Source organism: Dendropsophus ebraccatus, chromosome 1 (assembly GCF_027789765.1).
Source record: "Dendropsophus ebraccatus isolate aDenEbr1 chromosome 1, aDenEbr1.pat, whole genome shotgun sequence".
NCBI lineage: Eukaryota > Metazoa > Chordata > Amphibia > Anura > Hylidae > Dendropsophus > Dendropsophus ebraccatus.
Genome location: NC_091454.1, coordinates 94,245,436 through 94,272,592, shown reverse-complemented (window position 1 = coordinate 94,272,592; position 27,157 = coordinate 94,245,436). Strand labels below are relative to the sequence as shown.

The 27,157-nt window shown below is 45.3% G+C and overlaps 1 protein-coding gene across 3 annotated transcripts; it reads left to right on the top strand.

The window, feature by feature from the left end:
* Positions 1 to 313: 313 nt before the first annotated feature.
* On the top strand, positions 314 to 11,719 carry BBS10 (Bardet-Biedl syndrome 10). Of its 3 annotated transcripts, XM_069955958.1 has the most exons (4): positions 314 to 356; positions 6,166 to 6,217; positions 6,427 to 6,629; positions 8,822 to 11,719. In XM_069955958.1, the coding sequence occupies exons 3-4, from the start codon at positions 6,436 to 6,438 to the stop codon at positions 10,650 to 10,652; spliced, it is 2,025 nt and encodes a 674-aa protein (XP_069812059.1). In that variant the 5' UTR covers positions 314 to 356; positions 6,166 to 6,217; positions 6,427 to 6,435; the 3' UTR covers positions 10,653 to 11,719. The 3 variants fall into 3 exon arrangements, with proteins under 3 accessions (XP_069812059.1, XP_069812051.1, XP_069812054.1); XM_069955950.1 differs by lacking the exon at positions 6,166 to 6,217 and having other exon boundaries at positions 318 to 412; XM_069955953.1 differs by lacking the exon at positions 314 to 356 and having other exon boundaries at positions 6,146 to 6,217.
* The last annotated feature ends 15,438 nt before the right edge of the window (positions 11,720 to 27,157 follow it).

Here is a 27,157-nt window from a genome sequence, read left to right as displayed (position 1 = left end):
GTTCATGGAACAATATATATTATACAGAGGGGAGGGGGACAAAGCATGAGAGGCTGTGCTGTGAACAGTAAGGGGGGGGGCACAACGGTCAGGAGTGTACACTTATACAACAACTATATATTGTACAGAAAATGTGTATCTATATGTGGTGGTTTGTGTGTGTAATGTGGTGGAAGATAACTGCAGGAGGCAGGGATACGGCTAAGGAGAGAAGTAAGACGTGACACTGAGGGGGTGGTAACATGGTGGGTGGGTGAGGGGAGTGTGCAGAGGGTGTGACAGAGTAACAGCAACAAGGAAGAGCAGCTGGGAGCTCACACAGGAAGTGAGGGGAGAACAGCTGATGACCAGAACAGGTGATGTGGGGATGAGAGAGCAGCCATTCTGGGCTCTAACTGTTACCACACAAAAGGTAGACATGATCCTTTGTTTATTTGGTGATTTCTAGCAGGTGTAGCCATTGTACGGTCACATGTACGCTGTCATGTGACCATCATTTCACCATAGTCTTTTTAGAGAGGTGGCTACAGCTTCCTCATTGGCTGTAGCACGGTGTTTCCGGTTAGTGGTTGGCATGGAGACATGGAGGATGTGAGGGTTGTATAGTATGGAGCATTAGAGCTCCGGAGAGGTGAATGTGACGGTCCTGTCCTGTCCACATTGCCGCAGGATATACGTAACATTGTCTTTAATGCACGTGGTAGAATAAGCAGCACCAAGAACATTGTGTTATACATCACAGTACTGCTAAGAGGAGTACTCGGTTCTGTATACTGACAGTCTGCATAGACTATAGGCTGCAGGAGCAATCATCCAGAAGGTACTGCCTTAGCTCCTTAGCTGCCTCGGCTTCTAGTTGTCCTCTTATTCCTTCCGCCATGGACTCGCATTGTAATGTGGATTTTATTGCTTGATATAAGAGTAGATGGCAGTACACTCTACCCAGTCAGTCCCAGTCATGTGTATAAAGCTCTATTGAACTATCTGGCTGTGTGGACAGGCTGGATGGGAATACTAGCATCCAGCATCACTACTGGATTAGGGAGCTGAGGATGGAGATATGTCTCTTACCTCCATCCTCGGCGCAGTTACTGTGCAGTTTATAGTGTAATCCTGTGTCCACAGCACTGATCTACTACTACTCCCATTACAACTCCCCCTAATACTGCTGCTTCCGCTTTTGCTGCTATTACTACCATCACTGCTACTATTCCCCCTACTACACATACTACTGTTACTACTACTCGCCTTATCTATTACTTCCACTAATGCTGCTGCTCCCAGTACTGCTACTACTACATCCCTTATCTACGATCTCTCTACTACTACTACACCCCTCATCTACTATATCCTACTACTATACCTCTCATCATTAGCAACAAAAGGTGAGTTGGCAGCCGGGTTATTGTAAGCTGTACCCTTGATGGGTTGTCAAGTTTCTTTTGAAAGTTGTGATGGTGGGTTTGGCCGTCTGTATAAATAGAGCTGGGCAATTATTTGAATTAATTTGATTAATTTGCTCTTAGGCTACAGTATGTTCACACCGCATAAAAAATACAGAAAACCACAGCCATAGCTTTTTTTTTAAAACAATGGCTGTAGTTTCCCGTTGCTGTAGAGAACATAGAAGGCAATGCAACAATGGACGTAGTGCTCACTGAAGGCAATGCAACAATGGACATAGTGCTCACTGCACTACGGCCGTAGAAAAAAAAATAACTTTTCTAAATTTTCTACAGCTAAATTTTCTACAGCCATGGTTCAGTGAACAGCGGCCATAGTTAACCCTCTGTGCACACAATTTGACAGTGCTGATGGCCATAGATTGCACAGAGTGCTATGGCTAATTGGATTGCAGACACACCCAAAGGTGACCCCAATCAAAATAGAAATAAAACAATGTTCCTGCAGCCGATTAGGCAGTATCGGACACAGGAATATATTAAACAGCGGCCACTCTTTTACATAGGGTGAACATAGCCTTAATATAAAAATGCATCAGATTTAATTTCAAAATTGCAAATTTCATATAAATGATGCGCTCTGACCTGCAGAGAGAGCAGTGGAGCTCAGGGGGCCAGACGGTGTGGTTGTTGGCGGCCTCTAGCCAGACTCTGACTGGAGCTGCAGCTGCTGCACCTTTAGGTCTGAGTGCCCCCTGCTGGATCCAGTGCTGCTGCTTTTACACAAAGGAGATCCCTATTGCCTGCACACAAGAGATCCTCCTAGAGCAACAGCAGGGCCCTGAGGAGCCCCCCAGGTCAGAGGAAGATAAGGGGAGACCCAGAGCGCTATCACCCCTCCCCCACTACGCCTACCAAGTAACTACCACAACTGCTTCCACCACTCCTCATCCACTATACCTGTTCTACTACACGCCTCATCCACTATACCTCTACTACTACACCTCTCATCATTAGCAATAAAAAAGAAAATCAAGATTTAAATTGAAAAAAAAAAAAAAAAAAAAAAAAATCACCAGCCGTCCTCTTTGTTCTGGGAGTCAGAACACAAGAATGCTTGTCCATTCTGAACATTTCTGTGGATGGGGAGGATGTGTGACGGTCAGGATAGATAACTGACAGTTGAATGATTGTTCATTTAGGTGGCCGGAGAAGAGGATGTTACTGTAGTCCAAGCGGAAGATGAGAGCATGTACCAGCAGTTTTGTTGGGTCAGAATTAAAGGGGAACTTCAGGTAGGAAACATTTAACCCTGTTCAAATCACTGAAGTTCCCCTTTAGGGAAAGAGCGGATTTGGGAAATATTTTTAAGGTATCGATAGCAGGAGGTGGTAAGGAGCTGGATGTGCACAAACCAGGGCAGCGGACTTGTGGGACAGAGGAGAGAGTGCAGCCATTGCAATGTCTGTGTGATCTAGGACAGGGACAGGTCCTCCAGATATTAGTAACCACTCTCCAATTTGGCCAAGAAAGAGGATCTTGAACAGAGGACCGCATATTGTATCACAGAATTTAATAAAAGGGTTATCAGGGTTTTTTTTTTGTTTTGTATTTTTTTGTTTTTAACCTGTTAGCAACACAGGACAAGTATGCTAAACACAGCGACTGCGACTCTTATTGGACCGTGCCGACTAATTAACCATTTAGATGCCGCTGTAAAAACTGACAGCAGAATTTAAATTGCCTGTAAATGTCTTCACTGACGATCTGGTGTGGGGATTGACTTTTTGCGAAGAGCCAATCTGTTCCGTTCCATTCTACAGACCACCCTAGGTCTCTGCTTGGCCATCCAGACTGCTAAGGCTCTGGGATTGCACCTCAATAACATCACTAATAGTTTTTTTTTTACCCTTTGCAGTATATTCTATGGTGACAAAACACAAGCCCTCATATGGTTCTGAAGATTAAAAATATATATAATAAAAAGAGTAATAGCTCTTACAAGGCAAGGGCCAGTTTTTTTTTAATGAGGTCACACTATTATGACGTCACACTATTTTGTTCTTAGAAATAATAACTAAAAAACTTAAAAAAAACTTACCTGCAAAAAAGTTGGCTTCACTGCATGTGGATATTTAAAGAGGACCTGTTACCCCCCGAGCCGGGGTGACAGGCTCCCCACCCCCATCCCGCCGAATCCAGCTCCCGCAGCCAGTCCCGAGACGGAGAGGTCCTGGTCAGAAGCCGGTGCGCACCCTGTGGAGATAGGTTCAGCGTCCATAGAGAATTAATGGAGCCAGACTCATCTCTGTAACACGCGCAGGGCTCCACTCGTTCTCTATGGACGCCGGACCTATCTCTACAGCGTGCGTGTCGGCTTCTGACCAGGATGTCTCCGTCCCTGGACCGGCTCCGGAAGCGGGACTCGGCGGGATGAGGTCAGTATAAGGGGATCTAGCTGGGGTCGGCACGGGGGTGAAAGGTCTCCTTTTACCTGACATTAAAGATAACTTTTGATAAGTTATCAGGCATGGGGAGTGGATGGCGAGGCCGCTGCGCTTTCTCCCGTAATGATATCAGCTAATGGCCAAGACGCGCTGTTATCAATAGCTTTTGGAATGCCTGACGACATGTCAAAAGTTATTTTTAGTGACCGATGCTTGTTAAAAACAAGTCATTAAAAAAAAAACTTTGCATACTTTGACAGAGGCCTTAATATCTAACATATTTGTAATTTATTTAAAAAAAATTTTTTATGTGCAATTGAAAATGTCACTCTAATTGACAGCATACACTTCCTGTATTTCCTCCAGTTGTGGTAGATAAACATGTACTGTATTCACAACAGGCAGAAACAGCGACACCTAGTGGCCATTGTTAGACTTAAATTAAACAGAGGAAAAATGAAAAAAAAAAGTAATATACAGATGTTACATAATAAGCAAAGTTTTTTTAATGACCGTGACACTTTACTGTAATGACTGTATTGTGCACAATAGTAATTTTTCATAATAATTACCATATTAAATACCTTGATGGCATTAGGAGACAACTCTTACTGTTCCATCTCCATAGTACCCATCTTTAGTGTGAGATCAACTGTAATTATGATTATTAAAGGGGTTGGCCACTTTATAGTAAAATAGGTCAGTACAAAGTATTAGTAAGTGTACTCACTGTTTATACTGACAGCAGCTCCCTGTGTACCTTATAGAAATAAAATCAGACTCCCCTTCACCAGGCTGGGCTGCCCTGCTCTGTTTTCTTACAGTCCATAAAATGGCCGACGGAGGAGCATGTGACCATGCCCTGTCCACTGTGTCCTCCATAGACATATACAGGCTCAGTGGTGGACACTGGGGGGTGGGGCACTGTCACATGCTCCTCCATGTCAGCAATCTTATGGACCAAAACACCACAGAGCTGGGCAGCCCAGCCTGGAGGTGGGGAGTCTGGTATTAGCTCTATGAGGTACACAGGGAGCTGCTGTCAGTATATACAGTGAGCACACTTACTAATACTGTATACTGAGCAATTTTACTATAAAGTGGCCAACCCTAATATGCAATTACAAGCAGCTGGGACAATGGCTCCTCCAAATTCAAGGTAGGTACCAAATTCTAAAGTTATTTAGAAAAATGATTATTGCACAAAGTGCTGCATGGTAGGTACACTTTAAATATAATGTTATTTATCCCGCACTGTGAATGCCACTTTAGTGCTGCTATAGTGGGTGGGTGAAAGAACCAAGCTTTTTTAACATCCAGAAGCCTATGGTACGCCTAATCTGCCATTGGTGGTATCCTTCACTTCACCGCGCTGATTTCTGTAAAAGGGCCCTTGCACTCTAAGGAAATCATGTGGATAACTTGCCACGGATTCCGTGCGCACTCCCGCTTGAACATCTGGCCGTCCCATAGGCTCTATTCTAGGTTTAGGTGGATTACGCCTTCTGTCATGTCAATTCTTGGGGGGGATGGCGGAATCCGCCTCACCATAGAATGGAGCCTATAGGACAAAAGCAATAGAATGCCTATCTCATTAATCTATGAATTATATCTATACTGCATAGATCTCAATGAGAGATCAGAGTACTCCCAGGGGGATTTCTAGTATGTGTGTTAAAAAAAAATATTAATAAAAAAATTCCCTCCTCTAATAAAAGATTGAATCACCCTCCTTTCCCTATTTTATAAATAAAAATAAATTAATAAACATGTTTTCGTATCGCCATGTGTGTAATCGGGGAACTATTAATTTATTTCATTCCTGATCTCTCACGTTAAATGGCGTAAGCGCAAAAAAAATTCCATTTTTGGTTGCATCAAATCCAGGAAAATTGTAATAAAAAGCAATCAAAAAGTCGAATATGCTCAATCAAGGTACCGATAGAAAATACACATTATGGGACAAAAAATGACACCCCATAGACTAAAAGGATAAAAGCGCTATAAGCATGGGAATAGAGCGATTTTAAGCAACATTTATTTTCTAAAAAGGTTTTAATTTTTTAAAAGCCATGAAATAAAATAAAAGTTACACAAATTACATATCGTTGTAATCGTAACAACTTGAGGAACATATATAACATGTCAGTTTTACCCTAGGGCAAACGGCACAAACACAACCCCCCCCCCCAATAAAAAAACAAGCACAAAAAACGAAAATTAGCTTGGTCCAGAGGGGGTTAAAACAGCAGATCGTGCCTCGATCGCACACCTTTTTACAGTTTCTTGACATGCTCTTCTGTTTATTAACATAGATAACAAGCTATAAACAATGGAAGGGGAAGAGCAGCACATCAGGAGAAGGAGGCAAGTTTACTGAATATATTTGCAACAGTATTGAACTTAATGTGCTCTGTTTGTTTAACTTATATTAGTTGAGATGGGAACACCCCTTTAAAGGGTTAAACACCCACTTGTCTGATTTGATCAACTGTAATGTTACTGTTTATTTAGACAGGGCATCAAAATAAGTTTGCTTCACTTGTGTACATTTTGTTTTCCTCTTTTTTCACTAGGTAAGACAAATGCCAAGAAATATGGAACATCTAGACATAGGTAAAATTCTGCAAGTGGCAGAATCACTTGGGAATATTCTTCATGGCTGCTTTGGCCCAGAAGGAGGACAAGTTCTATTTATTAAATCTACTGGTGATCTTCTCATTACCAAAAATGGAAAAAGAATACTGGAGTGCCTTTTATTGGATCACCCTGTTGCCAGGTACTGAGTCACACTCTGTATACTTAAAGTATATGTTCATTGAAAAGCCCAAGAACAAGCATGTTTGTGTTAAAGTAAATATAACAGTTCTTAGGTCCTACACACCTTATGCCACACACATGTAAACATTGCTTTTGTTGAAGACACCGCCCCCCCCAAAAATAAATAAATAAATAAATAAAATACAGCAAAGAAGTGCATAAAAATAAAGATGGCCCAAATGAGATAATTGGCTCTGAATCATCATGTTTTGATGCTTACAATGAGCCTGAAAAAACTGTGTGTAAACAAAGAATTATTCAGTTTATCTGAGCAGGCCTCTCTAACTTGAATTTTAATTTCTTAACCCCTTCCTGTCAGTAATCTGTATATATATGTTCCTACTGCACATACCCCGTACAGTAGGAATGTATATATACGTTCCTGCACTGACGGGGCTTACTGATGTGTGCGGGGCCGCTGCAGTGAGAGCGGTCCTGCACACATCAGTGTGTCCGGAGGTAATGAGAGGCAGCTGCGATTCCGCGGCTGCGTCTCACTAACCCCTTAAACGTTGCGATCTATAGCGATCGCGAAGTTTAAGGTACTCAGTGACAGATCAAGCATCTGTCACTGAGTGATCAGGACCCCTGCAGCCATGCTACGGGGGTCCCGATCGCATATACCGACGGGCAGGGTAAGTCTCTTACCTCCGTCCTGTCGGTTCGGCGATCTGTGCATAGACTCTGCTCTCAGGTAGGCTCAATGCACAGATCGCCGATAACACTGATCTATGCTATGCTAATTAATAAAAAGCGACACCTACAACTGACACCTGCCTGCATCTACTGGGTGCGGACCTCGGTCCGATCTCATCAGTTAAACCGTCACGATGCCACAATCAATATTGATTGCAACATGCGAAGAGTGACCTGACAGGTGCCGGACTTGTCGGGTCCATTCGGTAGCCCCTCAATACAAAAACCAGACTGAGGCAGACTTTAGCAGCAGAGCACCAATGTATGGGCCCTATTACACCACCCAATATAAAGAAGTAAGCAAGTGCAGATCTGTCAGGTCGGCACTCACTTTCTCATTGTTCCCCGATCACTGTCTGTGCAATTACACAGACTGACAGACAGCAGACTATCGCTATCATTGTCGTTTTAATAGAAAATATTTTAGGGCAACAAACAGCCAACATTGTGCATGTCAACTGATTGTTGCCTTGAAACCTGACCTATTACACCAAAAGATTAATGGCCAGTTATCAGCCAAGTACAGACGATAATCATTAGTTGTAATCGGGCCCTAACTGATCGGTCAGTATAAGCAATGTAATAATTGCTTATTATAGGGGACTTAGAGTATAAAAAAAAATAGGTAAAAATGTTTTCAAGTATTTTAAAAAACTCTCCCCTAATAAAAATTCACATCACACCCCTTTTACCATTTTTTTTTTTTTAATAAAAATGTAGAAAAACCCACCAAAAAATATTTGGTATCGCTGTGTGCAAAATTATCTGTGAACTATTAAAATAAAACCGTAATAATTCAGCATGGTGATCGGCATAAACTAAAAGTACTACCAATCGCCTGAATTGCTGATTTTTGGTCATATCATGACAGATAAAATAAAAAATCTAACTAAATGTCCCATTTACGCCAAACTGGCACCAATAAAAACTACAGATCACAGCGTAAAAAATAAGTCATCAAACTTCTCTGTAGATGAAAAAATGAAAAGGCTATAGAGGTCCGAATATGGCAATTCAAAACCTTGTTTCTTTTATCACTGTAATGGTACTGACCTGCAAAATAAAGATAACCTATCCGTTTTACTGCAGAGGGAAAGAAGTAGAAACAAAGGCTGCTTGGAAAGGCTGGATCCAGTCCTGGGAAACTTCACCCAGTTTACCAATACTGGATTCAGCTTTTCCAGACAGGCAGAGAGGCGCTTCATGGAGTTCAAAGGCAGCTGGCTGATAAGGAGGCTACCGAGCTAACGAAGCACTTTGCTTCATTAATACTGTAAACTCACTCATCTCTGTTTGTATTCACAAGATGTAAGATGTATTATTGAAAAAGTGATAATGATAATCAGAAAACTTTAAAAGTTAAGTTAATTGTAATGACAGCATTTACAGACATACTACATAAATAAATAATCTACAGCTGAAATTAATCATCTGTATAATTTTATTTTTCTCTAGAATGATCGTGCATGCTGCCTCCCAGCATTACAGTATTACTGGTGATGGTGTGAAATCCTTTGTTCTTCTCCTATGTGCTGTCCTCAGAGAGCTCCAGGCTACAACTGATAAAAATGATGGTCTGCTTTTTTCTGGGAAGAACCAATATCAAAGGCAAGGTCATGCATTAAAAAGACTAAGCAATATGCTGTTGACCTTCCAAAGTGGAGTTCTGGATAACATTATAGCAGAGCATCTGAGCCCATACTTTCTCACAGTTTTCTCAAATACGGAAGGAAATATGACTTTGTGCAGAACATCTATACAGCAAACATTAGACACCTATTTCTGTGGAAGAATTGGATGTAACATCCAAGAGTTCCTTAGCAAACTTGCCTGTGAATATCTATATAGTTGTTTTGTGTTCAGTAGTGATATTCCAGATGTAGTTAGTTTTGTGAACAAATATTTCTCTGAGCTGCTTACAGAAGTTCCAGGACTCCCAGTAGAGAATTCCAGGATATTACCTGGCCTAATACTTCACTGCACGTTTTCTGTATACTGTCCAGCAGAGGGAGAAGTAAGAGCACTGATTGTGACAGAGCAGATCAGCCAGTTTCTCTCTGAAACAGACGTAGGTTTTGTCGTCTCATCAAATGTTCAACTACAGCAGACCCAGATATACCTAAGACAGAGAACTGAACACGTCCTGAAACAATTTCAGCGTAGAGAAATCCAGATTATATTTTCAAGCGTTAAGCAACATGAAATAGTACTGTATTATGCCAAACTATATGGAATATCTGTAGTAGATTGCTTACCATCAGAGGAGATTGATCTTCTGTGTAAGATTGTTGGAGCATCCCCAGTGTCTGGACCTTTCAACGATATTCTTCTCACTGAAACTTTTTTCACAGCATATTGCAAACCTTTTGTCATTGGTTGCAAAAAGTACGTGCATCTTAGTTTCCAGAGTCCATTGGCCTTCAAGCCGCACAGCCTTGTGTTGTGTGGCCCTGTGAAAGGTTTGACTGAGCAACTTGTTTCCTCCTTTCATGGAGCTTTTAAAATGCTAACACAGTTATTCCAACCATTTAATGCTATTCGGGAGCAGCCAACAAATTATGTAGACAGTTGTTTACCAGATAGAATTGTGCACACTGAAGAACAAAGTGTAACTTGTAAGGAGTGCCAGAATGACTCAGGCGGCTTTGAGTGCCATCTAGAAAATAATGACCAAGCCGTCCATATGCATCTCACACACTCAGAAGAGAAGGACTCCGCTTGTGCCAATGGACAGTGTTCAGCAGACTTAAGTCCATCCTGTAGATGTGGACACACAGGCAGGATGTCTTTTAGTAAGGTGGAAAGAAAACTGCACCAAGTACCATTTATAATTCATGGCAATTCTAGTAATATTAGAAAAATATCAGGTAGTTTATCATCTGCTAATATTGGTCTAGTAACTCCAGGAGCTGGAGCATTTGAACTTTTGCTGAAAGAAAATCTCCACAGGTTTGCCAAGACATGCCAGGATGCAGAACTAGCATCTTTATGTACAATGTTTGGAAATGCTCTTTTATGTATTCCCAGGCAAATCTGCAAAGCAAAGTCAGGACAGGTCCTCTTCCCACTACATTATTTACAATGTACCAAAACGATTACACATATAGACTCATTCAACATGGCAAAGACAGGTCTTGAACCTGTTTCTTGTAAGTACCAATTGTTAGCTTCTGTTCTCCAATGCATTAGTCAGCTTGTGACCATAAACTTGATTGTTGGTGTCAAAAAGAGGCAAAGTGCTGAGAGTGATGAAACTGATCAAGACGCGTTTGTGGAGGAATACTAATCCTAACCAGCAGTGCTTGTTTTTGCATCTTAAGTTTTACTGCACAACTGCAGTTATGAAGTATCTGCTACCTCAATAGAGTTTAACCCTTTGCATACCCAGCTATTTTTAACCTTAAATGGTCACTGTTAGAGATGAGCAAACTCAACGAACGTTTGTGCTCGCATGTACCTAAACGATTGGCATTTCAATCAGGATTTAAATGTTGATCATTCGGGGGTCGTGTGAACCTGAGCTTTTCAGCAAATGAGTATTTGTCAGCTCAGTTGTGAGCTTTTCAGCAGGTTCACTTAACACTAGTCACTGTCATTTCACTGTGACTCCTAACCTCTTTGGGAATTTACCAAAAATGATTTGGCCCCTAAAGAAAGCTCTAAATTCTTGGTTATTTGGTTTGACTTCAGCCCACTTCATGTTAGAGGAATTCTGTCTCTCACAGCAGAGAGACCTAAATGTAACAAAGGCAGTGAGGAGGACTTACTGTAGCTAGTCTCATACAGGGAACAAAGCTTGGACTGTGAGCTTCCACTAGTGGGATCCATAGTGTGTCATGGTAAATCAAGGCTACCTACTTATCTCTGACCACTCATAAAGTGCAGAGCAGCATCACATCTGTAAATACTTGTGTTTTTATGTACACAGTGCTGCCTCCTAAATGTAATCTCATATCTCCTCTCCTTTTTAGTCATCATCATTATCAGTAGCATGAACAGTTCACTGCTTAGTCCAGGGTTGTTTGTATGATGTAACCACTTCCTTCTGTGATCATCTTTGCTGCCGTTTCCTTTCTGCTTACATAGCACACTGTAAACCCAGTGCGTTAAAATCCCCCCATGCCATCTGTAGTGCTGTACTATAAACCATCCCGCAGCCGGCTCAATCCAACGTACTTTGTCCAGTGCTATGCCATGACATTAATTGGTGCCTTCCTGCCATTGCCCCCTAAAACTAGTAGAATTAGATATGGCTGAGCACCATGGAAAGGCATTTCATGGGCTCAGTACAAGTACAAAAAGCCCAAAAATCACTTTCTCACAATTTAACACAATCATGCAGGTTGAAGTCTGACCAAAATATATTTTTCTATCACTGCAACTGCTCCTTATTTACCATCACACCTTGGACTACTTTTATGTATATAGTTCTTATTCCCCCATATTTCCCTTTCTTCTCTGCTTCTTATCAGCCACCATCATGAATTTCAGATTTCATCCTATTTTTTTCTTCTTCTGTGTGTTGCCAGCAATCCCATTATGCCTAAGTACAGCATTACATGGGCAGCTAGAGCCAGTGTCTCATACAGTGGGGGAAATAAGTATTTGATACACTGCAGATTTTTTGAGCTTTCCCACGTGCAAAGAATGGAGAGGTCTGTAATTTTTTTATCATATGTACACTTCACCTGTGAGAGACAGAATCTAAGAGGTCAGATGTCTCCTGTAGTTCTTGACCACATTTGCAGACACTGCAGGAGGTATCTATGGAGGGAGCAGAAACTTAATGTTGCCCAGTGACAGCCCCAAACCTAAAAGATACAGATCTTTTAGGTTTGGGGCTGTCACTGGGCAACATTAAGTTTCTGCTCCCTCCATAGATTTTCTAATGAGTTCAGGTCTGGAGACTGGGTAGGTCACTCCAGGACCTTAAAATGTTTCTTACAGAGCCACTCTTTAGTTGCCCTGGTCTTGTTCTGGGTCATTGTCATGCTGGAAGGCTCAGCCATGACCCATCTTCAATACTCTTACTGAGGAAAGGAGGCTAGAGATGAGCAAACCTCGAGCATGCTCGAGTCCATCCGAACCCGAACTTTCGGTATTTGATTAGCGGTGGCTGCTGAAGTTGGATAAAGCCCTAAGGCTATGTGGAAATCATGGATATAGTCATTGACTGTATCCATGTTTTCCAGACAACCTTAGAGCTTTATCCAAGTTCAGCAGCCCCAGCAAATCAAATGCCGAACGTTCGGGTTCAGATGGACTCGAACCCGAACCCGGTTCGCTCATCTCTAAAGGAGGCAGATGGCCAAAATCTTGTCCCTTTTACTGAAAATCACCCCCAGAGTATGATTTTCCACCCCATGCTTCATTGTTTGGGACTGTGTTCTATACCTAAAACTTCTAGTTTGGTCTTATCTGACAATGGGACCTTCTCCTATGCCTCCTCTGGACCATGCAGATGGTCACTGGCGAACGTCAAACGGGCCTGCACATTTAAATCTATAACAGCGTAGTGTGTTACTACGGTAATCTTTGAGACTGTGGTCCCAGCTTACTACAGGTCAATGACCAGGTCCTCCAGTGTAATTCTTGGTTGATCCCTGACATTTTTCAGAATCCTCCTTACCCCACAAGGTGTGATTTTGCATGGAGCTTCAGACTGAGGAAGATTGACAATCATCTTGTATTTTTTTCCATATTCTAATAATGGTGCTAAAATTTGTTGTCTTCTGACAAATTTGCTTCCCTATTGTCCTGTACCCCATCTTAGTTTTATGCAGGTCTACAATTTTGTCCCTACTGTCCTTAGAAAGCTCTTTGGTCTTGATCGTGGTGGAGAGGTGATAGTGTGTGGATAGGTGTTTTTAATACAGGTAAGGAGTTCAAACATGTGCACTTAATTCAGGTAATGAGTGCAGATTAAGAGGAGCTTCTTAAAGAGAAACTAACAGGTCTGTAAGAGTCAAAATTCTTGCTGGTTGGTAGGTGATCAAATACTTATTTCATGCAATAAAGTTCTAATTAATTATTTAAAAATCATGCAATGTGATTTTCTGTAGCGTATTTTGCGGCGTATAAGACACCTTTTTAACCCCAAAAAATCATGTCAGAAGTCGGGGGTCGTCTTATACGCTGGGTATGGTCGCCCCATACGGTGGGGGGGGTTCAAAAATGGCCCACATCCCCACCGTATGGAGCGACCATTTAAAAAAAGAAAACAGTTAACTCACCTGGGTTTATTCCTGGCCTCTGCGCATCTTCTACTCCTCTCCCGTTCCTGGCGCAGCCAGTGTGACGTACAATGACTGCGCCGGGGATGCCCGAAGCTCTTCCGAGCAGCCGAGCGTCTAATCAGAGAAGCTCGGCTGCTCGGGAGAGCTTCGGAAGAATGAGGGCGGCTGTGCCGGGAACGGGAGCGGAGAAGAAGACGTGCGGAGGCCGGGAACAGGTCCAGGTGAGTTAACTGTTTGTTGCTTTATTAATTTAGCTGCATTCAGGCAGGGGTTAACATTTTCCAGCATATAAGGTGAACTCCTGACAATCTGCTTAAAAGTCAGGGGTCGTCTTATATGCCCAGGCCCCTTATACACCGGAAAGTTGGAGTTGGAGCATACCTACAGTAAAAATGACTGACCTCTCCTTGTAGGTGGGAAAACTTGCAAAATTGGCAGTGTATCAAATAGTTATTTTCCTCACTCTAAGTAAGCTAGGAAACAATAAATACACAGTCAGGGAGGGTGAATAGTTGTTGCCTTCAATAGAACTGTGTGACTGGAGGTGCATAATTTGGAGAGAGGTAGCTGTCAATATTTTATATATTATTCAGATAGTATTACCTCATAACCAAATAAGGTAATACTAGCTGATAATAATACCAATACTAACAATGGGCAACTAGCTATGTGATGAAATTTAAAGTTTTTTCTTTTCTGGAGTTTATTACTATTATACTTTTTGTCCATGGGAGAGGGTTTAAAACAAATTACCCAATTTATTTATTTTTGTTTTGTTTACTATGCTATTTAAATAGTTTGTGAACCTTATTGCTTGGAACATTGTTGGAACCACTGATCGTGGTTATGCTATACAGTATATTTTAAAAATATTTTATTTTTACAGTTTTACAAAATAAAATTATTTATGGAAAAAATATTTTTTGTGCACTTTTTACTTTTATCTTCTGAAGATCTACTGGATTTGAGTAGGGATTGAATAGCCTCCTTTAAGTGATGGCTGGAGAATAGCATACATATCCACAGTTGTTTCAAACAACTTCCCTCAATTTAATAACCAATGTGACTACTAAAAATGTGTAAATCACTTCACCAATAATTACTTCCTACTCCCCCAAAAAAAGCTCTTAAGTCTTGTCCTCTAGGTGTTTCACTCCTTTGCAATCTGATGTTCCCTGCCTGTCTCTAGTAAGTGGTACATCAGGACACAGGAAGTGGAGTTGGGGCCACTACTATGTGCAGCAGAGAAAGAGAGCCTGTGCACCCACAAGCTGCCTGCTCCAGGTGATATACACCGTTTTGTAAGGTAAATTAAGGCTTCCCTTTCATCACTACCTATAATGCTCAATGTTTTCCCTTGTAGAAATACCAGTGTACTTACTGCTGTATATCCAGAGTGCTGCAGTGCACTTTCTCCTGCTCCCTCCCTTTTTAGATTGTTTTATAATCGGCAACCTAGGCAGCATTTACAGTAATGGTGCATTATTTCTGGTTAAGGGGCGGGAAAACCAGTGTGTTTTAAGGTAAAATGAAGCAAATGAAGTGTGTAAGGTAGAAACCACGAGGGTGCGTTCACACAACGGATCCGCAGCGGATTTCTTGCCGCGGATCCCTGCCCTGTACAGTCGGGCAGACAAACTCGCAGCGGAATGGACATCCCACTGTATGTCAGCAGCCCGCCCCGTTAACCCCCCGCCGGTGCAGCCTATACACCACCTGGTCCACACTCTGGCTTGCTTCGGGGTTTCCCTACATGTCCCGCTCGGCCAATCAGTGCGCTGCCCCGCCTCAGCGCACTGATTGGCTGAGTGGGACGTGAAGACACTGGGAGCCCCAAAGCAAGCCGGAGTGGGGAGCAGATGAAGTATAGGCTCCGGCGGCGGGGGGGTTAACGGGGCGGGCTGCTGACATACTCACAGCGGGATGTCCATTCCGCTGCGAGTTTGTCTGCCCGAGTGTACAGGGCAGGGATCCGCAGCAAGAAATCCGCTGCGGATCCGTTACATATGAATTTATGTGAAAACAGCAGCCAGAGATCACATCACAGGAGCTAGATTTTTCACAAGGGGAGTGTGCTAGGAAGCATTTAATCATTGTCATCACTGATGTTTCCTTTTTTGGATTTTACTCTATATACCTAAAATAATCATGTTAAACTGCACTATAATGGAGCCTGTTTAACTTCATGAGGTGTGTTATTTAGAGGATACACTTAAGGGACCTGACCCAAGGCACCCCCTTCCCCCCAATCCCCTCAGAATCTCAAAGAGCTCACAATATCCCACACTGGCATGCCATAAGAGTGGCTGAGGATATTTCGTTTACAGTGTTAGGCTGGGTTCACACTACGTATATTTTCAGTCTGTATTGTGGTCCTCATATTGCAACCAAAACCAGGAGTGGATTAAAAACACAAAGGATCTGTTCACACAGTGTTGAAATTGAGTGGATGGCCGCCATATAACAGTAAATAACGGCCATTATTTCAATATAACAGCCGTTGTTTTAAAATAACAGCAAATATTTGCCATTAAAGGACAACTCCCGCGGGACCCCCCAAAAAAAAAAAAACACAGACACACACAGACACCATACTCACCATCCCTCCGGTGACGATCGCCACTCCATTCGCCCGCCGTCCGCCTCACCGTCACCGCCGTCCGCCGTCCAGCGATGTCTCTGATTTCCGGGTCCTGGGGATGGAAAAGGCTGCCAGTGCGCTTGCGCACCGGCAGCCTTTTCATTGGCTGGAGCGCATCACATGGCTTCCAGCAACCTCAGCCAATCAGGGCTGACGAAGCTGAAAGCCATGTGATGCGCTCCAGCCAATGAAAAGGCTGCTGGTGCGCATGTGCACCAGCAGCCTTTTCCGTCCCATTCACTCTCTATGAAGACGCCGAGGAGGAAGAAGACCCGGACCGCCCCCCGGCTCTGACGTCGTCGTCACCAGATGCCGCCCGGGAGAAGAGGACCGTGACGATCGTAATAGGTAATGTATATATTCTTTAACTTCCGGGCAGGGGGGTCGGGGGTCCGAAAGTGGGGGAAGGGGGCCAGACTGGGTATTTAACCACATTACAAAGTTATATAACTTTGTAATGTGTGTTAAATAAGCTAAAAAAATTTTTTGTGGGAGTTGTCCTTTAAATAGCGGCCATCCACTCAATTTCAACATTGTGTGAACAGATCCTTTCTGTGTTTTCAATCCACTCCTGGTTTTGGTTGCAATATGAGGACCACAATACTGACTGAAATATACGTAGTGTGAAGCCAGCCTTAAATAGAAACAGATTGAGCCAGCAATCGGCAGGTATTTGGCAGCTGGCTCTGAGGTGCAATGCATGCTGGGAAATGTAGTTTCCTGCCCAGAGCAATCTTGGATATAGACCGGCTTTTAGAAAAACTTGGCTCAGGAATGGCGGCAGCTAGAAAGATGGGGTATGGCTCAAAATACTCAGGGGGACTTGCAGAGTAAAACCAGATAGGTTTGGGAGCATTTCATTTTTTAGTTTTTTAGTGGAATACCCCTTTAATTGGTTCAGGAAGGCAGTTTGAGAACCGAGCAGTGTATTTCCATTGGAAAATGGAAATTTTTCATGTATTTATTACATTAATGTATTATTATTGTATTTATTGTGTCTCACTGTTGCCTTGCAGCGCTTGGGTCCTGGGTTCAAATGCCACCAAGGACAACATCTGCAAAGAGTTTGTATGTTCTCTTCGTGTTTGCGTGGGTTTCCTCTGGGTACTCCGATTTTCTCCCAGATCCAAAACATACAGATAGGTGAATTTAGATTGTGAGCCCTATTGGGGACAGAGAGCAATAATTGGCAAAAACAATGTAAAGTACTGAGGAATAAGTGTGCGCTATACAAATAAAAAGCATTATTATTACATTAAAAAGTGCCACATTTAATCACTACAGTACAGAACACTACTATACTGTATAGTATATTTAAAACAAGAAATGTTCAACAAAACCAGCAATTAAAGTGCCCCAACCCCAGTACTGTAACGGATGGGAGATGGTGGTACACTGACTGTACTACTACTGTACTGCATATGCACTCCAGCGGTCTTATACAGTACAGGATGGGAGATGGTGGTGCACTGACTGTACTAATACTGTACTGTATATGTACTCCAGCAGTCTTATACAGTACAGGATGGGAGATGGTGGTGCACTGACTGTACTACTACTGTACTGTATATACACTCCAGCAGTCTTATACAGTGCAGGATGGGAGATGGTGGTGCACTGACTGTACTATAACTTTACTGTATATGCACTCTAGCAGTCTTATACAGTACAGGATGGGAGGTGGTGGTGCACTGACTGTACTACTACTGTACTGTATATGCACTCCAGCAGTCTTATACAGTGCAGGATGGGAGATGGTGGTGCACTGACTGTACTAATACTGTACTGTATATGTACTCCAGCAGTCTTATACAGTACAGGATGGGAAATGGGGGTGCACTGACTGTACTACTACTGTACATTATATACACTCCAGCAATCTTATACAGTACAGGATGGGAGATTATGGTGCACTGACTGTACTACTACTGTACTTTATATACACTCCAGCAATCTTATACAGTACTGTACTGTATGTGAAGCCTCACCACTGCTAAACTCACCAGGTACAACCCCCCATCCACACTTGCAAAAGCATTCTGATGCTGAGCAAAGTTTGAATTTCGAATGTTACTTCCAGGTAAAGTTTCGTTCTAATAGCCAACAGTTTGAGTTCTTAAGCATTCAAACACCGAGATACTACCGTACTTATGTTGTCTTGTGTGTTAAAATAGTCTTTGTGCCCTTCAGGCAACAGGGTCTGAGTGCTTGCTCTGCACCCCTATATTTACACATTCAATCTTTAAGTATTAGTATGACACACTAATATAGTAACAGTATTTTCATTTTAAGTCATATCAGTGGTTGCCAGAATGTGTTTGCTGTCTTTCTATTTTTCAGGTCTATATACGGCATGATTTATATAATCTACATGATCTTAAAGGGGTAGTGCGGCGCTCAGCAATTCTTCAGAGAATAACACACATTACAAAGTTATACAACTTTGTAATGTATGTTATGTCTGTGAATCGCCCCCTTCCCGTGTCCCCCCACCCCCGCACGAGTACCCGAAAGTGTGGTGCGATATACATACCTGATCCGTGTCGGCCCCCGTCTTCTGTCGATGCAATCTTCAGGAGGCCGGCAATCTTCAGGAGGCCGGCAATCTTCAGGAGGCCGGCAGAAGCTGACTCGCCTCTGCCGGCCTCCCTCTGCAGCGTCATCAGCTGCTCAGCCGCGATTGGCTGAGCATAACTGTGCTCAGCCAATCGCGGCCGAGCAGCTGATGACGCGTGTCGCGGTACACGTGCGGGGGTGGGGGGACACGGGAAGGAGGTGATTCACAGACATAACATACATTACAAAGTTGTATAACTTTGTAATGTGTGTTATTCTGTGAATAATTGCTGAGCGCCGCACTACCCCTTTAATAATCTGGATACTGTGTGCTATGTAGATCACTGCACAGTAGCACAGGGTTGAGCTTGAATGAGCTGATGTGCCTGCAGTATAATGAAAAAGACAAGCAGGTTAATGGACACACATACTCGTGGTGGTTTGCAGGGATGATTTATAAGAACTGATACTCATCTATTGTTATCACATGTTCACATGCCTATTTTCTTTTTTAATGGTGTGCTTACACACAGAGATTTACCTGACAGACTTTATAAACCAAAGCCAGGAGTGGATTTAAAAAGGAGAAATCACTGTATTTCCTTTATTACCTGTTCTTTGTTTATAGTCAGTTCCTGGCTTTGGCTTCAAAAATCTGTCAGATAAATCTCTGTGTAAATGCACCCCAAAAGCCCCTATTACACGGGGCGATGAAGAGGAGCAAACGAGCCCTGTCACCGCTCGCTTGCCCCTCGTTCTCCGGTCGCTGCCAGCGCTATTACATGCATCGGCAACATGCGGGTAAGAGTGGGGGGGGTACAGGGGGTTCCCTGGGTGAGCGCTAGATGCAGTGCAGCCCATAGAAGATAGCAGCAGTCTGCTGCCACCGCTCCTATTCCGCTGGGTGATGGCGGCAGATTGTTGCTATCATAGTCGTTTGTCTTTCAACATGTTGAAAGACAATGACAGAAAACGATCAGCCGACATCGTTCATGCCGGCTGATCGTTGTCTTCTATTACATCGTCCTTAACAGCCGATAATCGTTTTGTGTAATAGGGCCTTAAGTCCCATACAACATCAGTGTATTTCTAAGTGCATTCTTGTTTGTTTCCTAAAAGAAGGACACAGGCATATTTCCCCTAAAAGGAAATAGAATGTTTCCATCTTTTGGCAGCAAAGATTACTTCATATGCAGGGACGTACAAAGAGATAAAAAGGGAGTTGACAGTGGCTGCATGATTTGCATCTGCATTTTAGCTGCAGATATAAAAGGGGTTAGGCTTTTGCATATCTTGTACTTTTTCTCATGTATGAGGGTGCGTGCACACTATGGAATTGCCGCGTATAACCCGCGGCGTATTTCGTCGCTCGCACCCGCACGTGGCGGCGCGCATTTCCAAACCCTGTGGAGCAGGGCCGTCTTAACAGCATTATGGGCCCCTGGGCAGAGGTGCGAATTGGGCCCCAACCCCCCACCCCCAGCGGGCGCCGCCATTAAAACCCCCCTATCTTTGCATATAGTGCCCTACATAGTAGCCAATGCCCCCATATAGTGCCCCACATCGTAGCCAATGCCCCCATATAGTGCCCCCCATAGTAGCCAATCCCCCCATAGTAGCCAGTGCCCCCCATAGTAGCCAGTGCCCCCACATAGTAGCCAGTGCCCCCACATAGTAGCCAGTGCCCCCCATAGTAGCCAGTGCCCCCATAGTAGCCAGTGCCACCCATAGTAGCCAGTGCCACCCATAGTAGCCAGTGCCCCCCCATAGTAGCCAGTTCCCCCAATAGTAGCCAGTGCCCTCCATAGTAGCCAGTGCCCCCCATAGTAGCCAATCCCCCCTGCCGAACAGAAAAACAACAAACCAGTTACTCACCCGTCCGCCGGCCCCAGCAACTCCCGTCATCCTCCGGGCCCAAGCAGCGGGGTAGAGAGAGACTGCCTGTGCCGGAAGTGTCCTGCAGCCTCTATCATGAATGATAGATGCTGCACGACACATCAGGAACACAGGCAGCGTCTCTTTACCCCACTGCCTGTGCCCGGAGGATGACGGGAGTGCGCGCTGCCGGGAGACATCAGCTGCTGGGGCCGGCAGACGGGTGAGTTCCGGGACCGCCTGCTCAGCCCGCCCCTTCTATTGCCGCTTAGCTGAGCCGATCAGAAGCCCAGGAAAGTGCTGCTCATTGCACTTTCCTGGGCTTCTGATCGGCTCAGCTGAGTGGTGATAAAAGGGGCAGGCTGGGCGGGCAGAGGGGGTTGCTCAGGACCGCTCACTATGCATATGCATAGTGAGGGGCAATAAAGGGGGCGGGCGGGACGGCTTCCTTGCGGTGCTCGGCACTGCTTGGGAGCCGTCTTCGTGCGATGCCCTGGCCCCTGGGGGCCACTTCCGCAGTGCTGGTGTTATGAGCGGGCAATGACCGGTGCAGCTGCCGGGGTTATACTTGTCACGGTATAGGCCTGAGGGCGGCACAGCTGTAGGGCCGGTCTGAGGAATCTGCGGGTGATGATGGGCATGCGATTCTTCACTGCACTTAGTCAGGGCACCAGTTAGTGGACACCAATGCCAGGGTTCAGTAACAGCGGTTTTATTATAGATGAAGTAACTAGTAGCAACAGTTCTGTCCGGATGCAACCGGGTATATAGCAGGCTTTGACAAATAAAGCAGGAGTGGTGCTGCATAGGCTGTGAGAATACGTGCCGGATGATGGGAGTAGGAGTATGAGAGAAATAGCGTTGCTGGGTGGATTAGCTTGAGAATAATACTTGCTGTGAATCCTTGCAGCGATGAGGAGAGATAACGGAATGACACCCAGATGAGAGAGAAGAATCCGGTCACTTGAGCAGGCAGATACAGCCGAAGACTTGAATACAGCAGCAGAATCAGTCACTCTTCTTATGGTGAAAAGGCTGCAGAGAAGAAGCCCAACTCCTCTGAGGCAGGAGAGGGACGACACACATCCTCCTTGCTTGGAAGCAGGGGGAAGACTAACTTGTTAGGAGGAAGTGGGAGGTCACATGGTTGCTCCTGGCCAGAGCTAGTCGGCCATTGGAGGAACCATGGTTACAGGTCACGTGATCAACAGCCTTGCATACCACTGTACACTGTAATAATATACAGGAATACATGAGAATACACATGAGAATGCACATTACCAGAGAATACTAGGGGAAAACCAGCAGCAGTTGCAGTGCAAACACTTACCAGAACAGGCATTGACACAGCAAGAGAAATGGCCATAATAGGAGTAGTAGTCTGCATGTTCTGGGACACTGCATACCTCCCTAGCAAGTTTGAGCCGACCTCGGCGAATCTAGAAGGCAGCAAACATGAATAGACTGGACAATCAAACAACAGGAATGAATGATGAGAGTGAGTGTGATGAGGTGTGTGTTTCCCACGCCCAAGGCACAGGTGAGAAGAGAGAGAGGATGAGAAACCCTAGTGGCAGGACTTCACCTAGGGGTGCCTAACGTACTCTGGCGACCAGGTAGCTAGTGCGTGAACCATCTGACGTGTAAGCCAGGACAAGTTAACTGCTGGCGGGGGACCCTCAATATTCCAGCCAGTTAGACAGTAGGTTTTCTGTTAAATGTGTTACCCTACTGGAGGAGAACGTGAAGACCTGTGTACTATCTTGGCGTGTTTGTGAAATGTCTTGGATACCTGGAAGAGAAAAGAACAAAATAATAAAAGCAAACATACATGGGGGCCCCTTACATACCGGTCAATCATACAACACAATTACTCAATAGGCCAAACACACGAAAGGGTATCCAAGGTGCAATATGTATGGACCAGTGTGAATGTTAGGTAAGACTATGTGTGATAACTACTGCGTTGGGACAAGACAGAGGTAAACAAATACTGGAAACAAAAGGAAAGGAAAAACAAGGGACAACAAATACTGCGAGGTCTTGAGGAGAACTGGTTCACATGAATCTGAATGAAACCGGAGAGAAATCTGAATGAAACCTGAGAGAAATCTGAATGAAAATCTGAGAAAAAATCTGAATACAAACTGGCTCAACTAAATTTTTCCAGCTATAGATATGATAATATAGACAATAATGAGACTGGATGAGAAAATACACTCCTACATAAACTGGACTTTCTCTGAGGTATATGTAACCTGACTTCTCTTACTCAGAGGAGGAGCTATCTGACTTAGACACTGGAAAATATACTGTTTTACAAAAGAGGCGCTCTACTCTGAGGCAATCTATGTAACCTTGTGCTTACTCAGAGGAGGAAATACAAAGACTCCGATAACACTGGAATGCAATAGTACAATAAGTGCAATAATGAAATAAGTGCAATAATACCCTGTGTGGAACACACAATCACAGGAAAGGGCATTAGGAAGGAAGGGGTTAAGTGTCTCTGTTAGGTAGAGTCTCTTGTAGGCAATTAGAACATCGTCCATGTAAAAGGCTCTGGGACAGGCACTAGAGAACCTTTTGTTATTGTAAGGGTCCATCAGCTCATGGCTGGTTAGTACAGGGAACTTGGTCAGGAGAACCAGGCACGAACCTTGAACGTTGCAGGAACTGGAACAAAACAGTTAGACAACAAAAACAGTTTAAGGGCTCTGGTCTCTGTAGCGAAGTGGAGGAACTCCTCTGGTAGAGCGCTCAGACCGTCTCAGCGGAGGATCCTCTTCAACAGTGATTGGTGCAGGTACCGGTGGAAGATCACCCCCAGTGTCTGGTTGTAGAGATGGAGTCGTTGGAGGCACAATTGGAAGTGGAGAAACCGCTGGAACGGGTACAGGGAATGCTGGATAGCCTACGGCCATGAGGAACGGTTCAACTTGGAACATTTCTTCCAGAGAGAGAGGTTTAGCTGGAGCTGCTGGGGGAGCCGGAGGCGTGGATGCAGGTACCGGACACGGTGCTGTAAGGCCCTGTAGGTCCTCCTTAGTGCAACGTTTTATCCTATTCCGATGCACCGTCTGTGGGGCTAGCCCAGGCTTTTTGACTTCATACACATCAGTCTCTGGGTAAGGGATAGAGGAGATGACATAGGGCTCAGGCTCCCAAAGGCTTTCAAGTTTGTGAGAGCGATGATATTTCTTTAGCCAAACTTTATCCCCCACTTGTAGTGGTGTGGCATTCGCCCTTAGGTTGTAGGCATCCTCTTGGCGCTGCTGAGCCTCCCCCATCCTCCGGTCAACAATTTCCCGGGCATCCTGGATTCTCCTCTGATGTTCCCGAACCCAGTCAGTTTCAGGTAGGGGGTTGAAGGTGTCAGGAGCTTGGACTCCAAGAGCACGGTCCTGAGGAAGTTGGCCTTGGCGGCCGAACATCAGGTAGAACGGGGAGTAGCCAGTGGAACAATGAGTGGTATTGTTATAGATCTCCACTAGTTCATCCAACAAGTGGGGCCACTCTACTCTCTTGGTCACTGAAGCCGTTCGGAGCATGTTGATAAAGACCTGGTTAACTTTTTCACACAGACCATTCCCTTGAGGGTGATAGGCCGTGGTGCGGAGCTTCTTACATTCATGGTAGGCACACAGCTCCTGGAAAAGTTGCGACTCGAAGGCCGGACCCCGGTCCGTCAGCAGAGACTCTGGGCACCCATAGTGCTTGACATACTCCTTGTAAAAAGTAAGAGCAGTGGTCTTGGCGGTCAAGTCCCTGACAGGTACCACGACTACCCACTTGGAGTAGTGGTCAACCATGGTGAGGGCGTAGGTATACCCGCATCTTGTAGGGGCTAGCTTCACATGGTCCAGGGCGACTAGCTGATTCGGCCGGTGGGAGGTGATTGGATGCAAAGGGGCCCTGACTTCTCTTCCCCCAGCTTTGGAGATATTACAGGCAGGGCACTCGGCACACCAGTTCTCGATGTCAGCCCTCATCCCGATCCAGTAGAACCGCTGTCGGATAGTGGCCTCCGTCTTGTGTACCCCGAAATGACCGGACCGGTCATGGTAGGCATCTAGCACCATCTTAGCGTCTCGTCGGGGAATGAGGATCTGGTGACACCTCTCCCCGGAGACCGGGTCAAGAGAGTTCCGCAGGATCAGTCCCTTCTGTAGGAAGAGCCTCTTTCTTTGCCTCCAGAGTCGCCTTAGCTCGACATCAGGATAGGGCCTCTTTATCCGCATGGGGACCCGACCAGTAGAGAGGTAGTCAAAGATCTCCCCCAGGACGCGGGACTCTTCCTGGATGGTCTGCCACCTGGCCAAGTCTTGCGGGGCCCTAGGTGGAGGCGAAGGCGTTTCAGGCCTAGCTGCATCAATAGCACTCTGGGTAGCGAACCTTTGGTAGAAGGGAGGCATTTCTACATCTTCCCAATCGCTGTCCTCTGGGGCCTCTTCGCCCTTGGGTAGTCGGGACAGGAGGTCTGCATTGACGTTAGCCTTGCCACTGCGGTACTTAATTTCAAACTGGAAATTGGCCAGTCGAGAAGCCCACCGCTGCTCCAGGGCGCCCAGCCGAGCAGTGTTGAGATGCGCCAACGGGTTGTTATCCGTATAGATGGTAACAGGGGTGGCAGCCAGGTAGTCCTTGAACTTTTCGGTGACGGCCCACACTAGGGCTAGTAACTCCAACTTGAAGGAGCTATAATTGTTGTCGTTCTTTTCAGCGCCCCGAAGACTCCGGCTGGCATAAGCTACAACTCTCTCTTGGCCATCTTGAACCTGGGACAGCACAGCTCCCAGGCCTTGGAAGCTGGCGTCCGTGTAGAGCCGGAAAGGAAGGTTATAGTCTGGGTAGGCCAGGATAGGAGGCGTAGTCAACAGGCGTTTCAGGGTTTGAAAGGCAACCTCCTGCCGTTCGGACCACTCGACGGGGAGCCGTCGGTTGTAGCTTTCTCGAGGGCAACCCCGGAGTAACTCATTGAGGGGCTCGGCCACTTGGGCAAAGTGGGGAATGAAGCGGCGGTAATAGCCGGCAAATCCCAGAAAGCTTCTCACCTCCTTGACGGTCTTAGGGGTATCCCAGTGTTCCACAGCCGAGATCTTCTCTGGATCGGGTCGTATCCCCTCAGCACTCACAACGTGCCCCAGATAGTTCACTTGGGGTTTGAGAAGGTGGCACTTGGAAGGCTTGATTTTCAGGCCGTGATCGATTAGGACCTGGAACACTTCAGCCAGATGATGGACGTGATCTTCGTAGGTACGTGAATAGACAATCACATCATCTAGGTAGAGCAGGACACTCTGAAAGTTGAGATGGCCGAGACACCTTTCCATCAACCGCTGGAAGGTAGCGGGGGCGTTGCACAGACCGAAGGGCATGCTGGTGAATTCGAATAGTCCCATGGGGGTGGTGAAGGCCGTCTTCTCACGGTCTTCGGGTGCCATGGGCACCTGCCAGTACCCACTGGTGAGGTCCAAGGTGGAGAAGTAGGCGGCTGACCCCAAAGCAGCAATAGACTCTTCGATCCGGGGCAAAGGATAGGCATCCTTGTGGGTGATTGTGTTTATCTTCCTATAATCCACGCAGAACCGGATGTTACCGTCTTTCTTCCTCACGAGGACAATAGGGGCAGCCCACGGACTCTGACTTTCTTGGATAACGTTAGAGTCTTTCATCTCCTTGAGCAGTTTCTTGACCTGCTGATAGCTGGCAGGAGGGATTGGCCGATGTTTCTCTTTGATAGGCAAATGGTCCCCAGTGTTGATCCGATGCTGGACCAGGTTGGTCTTCCCGAAGTCGAGGGAGTGTTTGCTGAAGGCCTCGTGATACCTTTTGGCCACCTTGAGGATGCCGTGGAGGTATTCAAGTGGGGTATTGGCATCGCCAATATGGAGTTCATCCCACCAAGGGGCGAGAGCCCTGTTTGAGTCCCTTTGAGTGCCACGGATGGAACTCTGATAGGCGATGGTCTCCTCACAGATGATGTCCTCAGGATCGAGTTGGTATAACATGGCCACGGTGGTGAACTTGGGTAGGTCAGCTGAGGAGTCTCCAAGGTTCACCAGACGGACAGGGACCTGACCATTGGAGACGGTCACCAGGCTTCTAGCGGCCCTGACAAGAGGTTGCCCCTCAATTTCAATAGCGTCCAGAAGGGCCACATAATCAGCATTGTTGAGGCCTGGACGGACCCTGCACCAGATGAGGAACTCACTGTTAGCTGGGATGGTGATCGGACGAGCATCTCTAGTGCGGACACGGCAGATTTCTCCTCGAGGATTGGCAAATTTCCGCTGAGCGGCGAGCACCTTTATGGTCTTCTGAACGGCTTGCCTGTACTGAGGAGACATAGCACAAGACATAGAGGCATTCAAGGCATCCAACACTTCAGTGAATACATGACGGATAATATTCATGCCTAATACCACGGTCCCACTATCTCCCTGAGCCTCAGTAACAATAATACCCTGACGCGCTAGCTCC

Coding starts and splice junctions, on each gene's coding strand:
- BBS10 (XM_069955950.1), top strand. CDS start 344: ATGACCAGAACAGGTGATGTGGGGATGAGAGAGCAGCCATTCTGGGCT. Junction 413..6,426: donor TAACTGTTACCACACAAAAG/GTAGACATGATC, acceptor TTTTTTCACTAG/GTAAGACAAATGCCAAGAAA. Junction 6,630..8,821: donor TTGGATCACCCTGTTGCCAG/GTACTGAGTCAC, acceptor ATTTTTCTCTAG/AATGATCGTGCATGCTGCCT.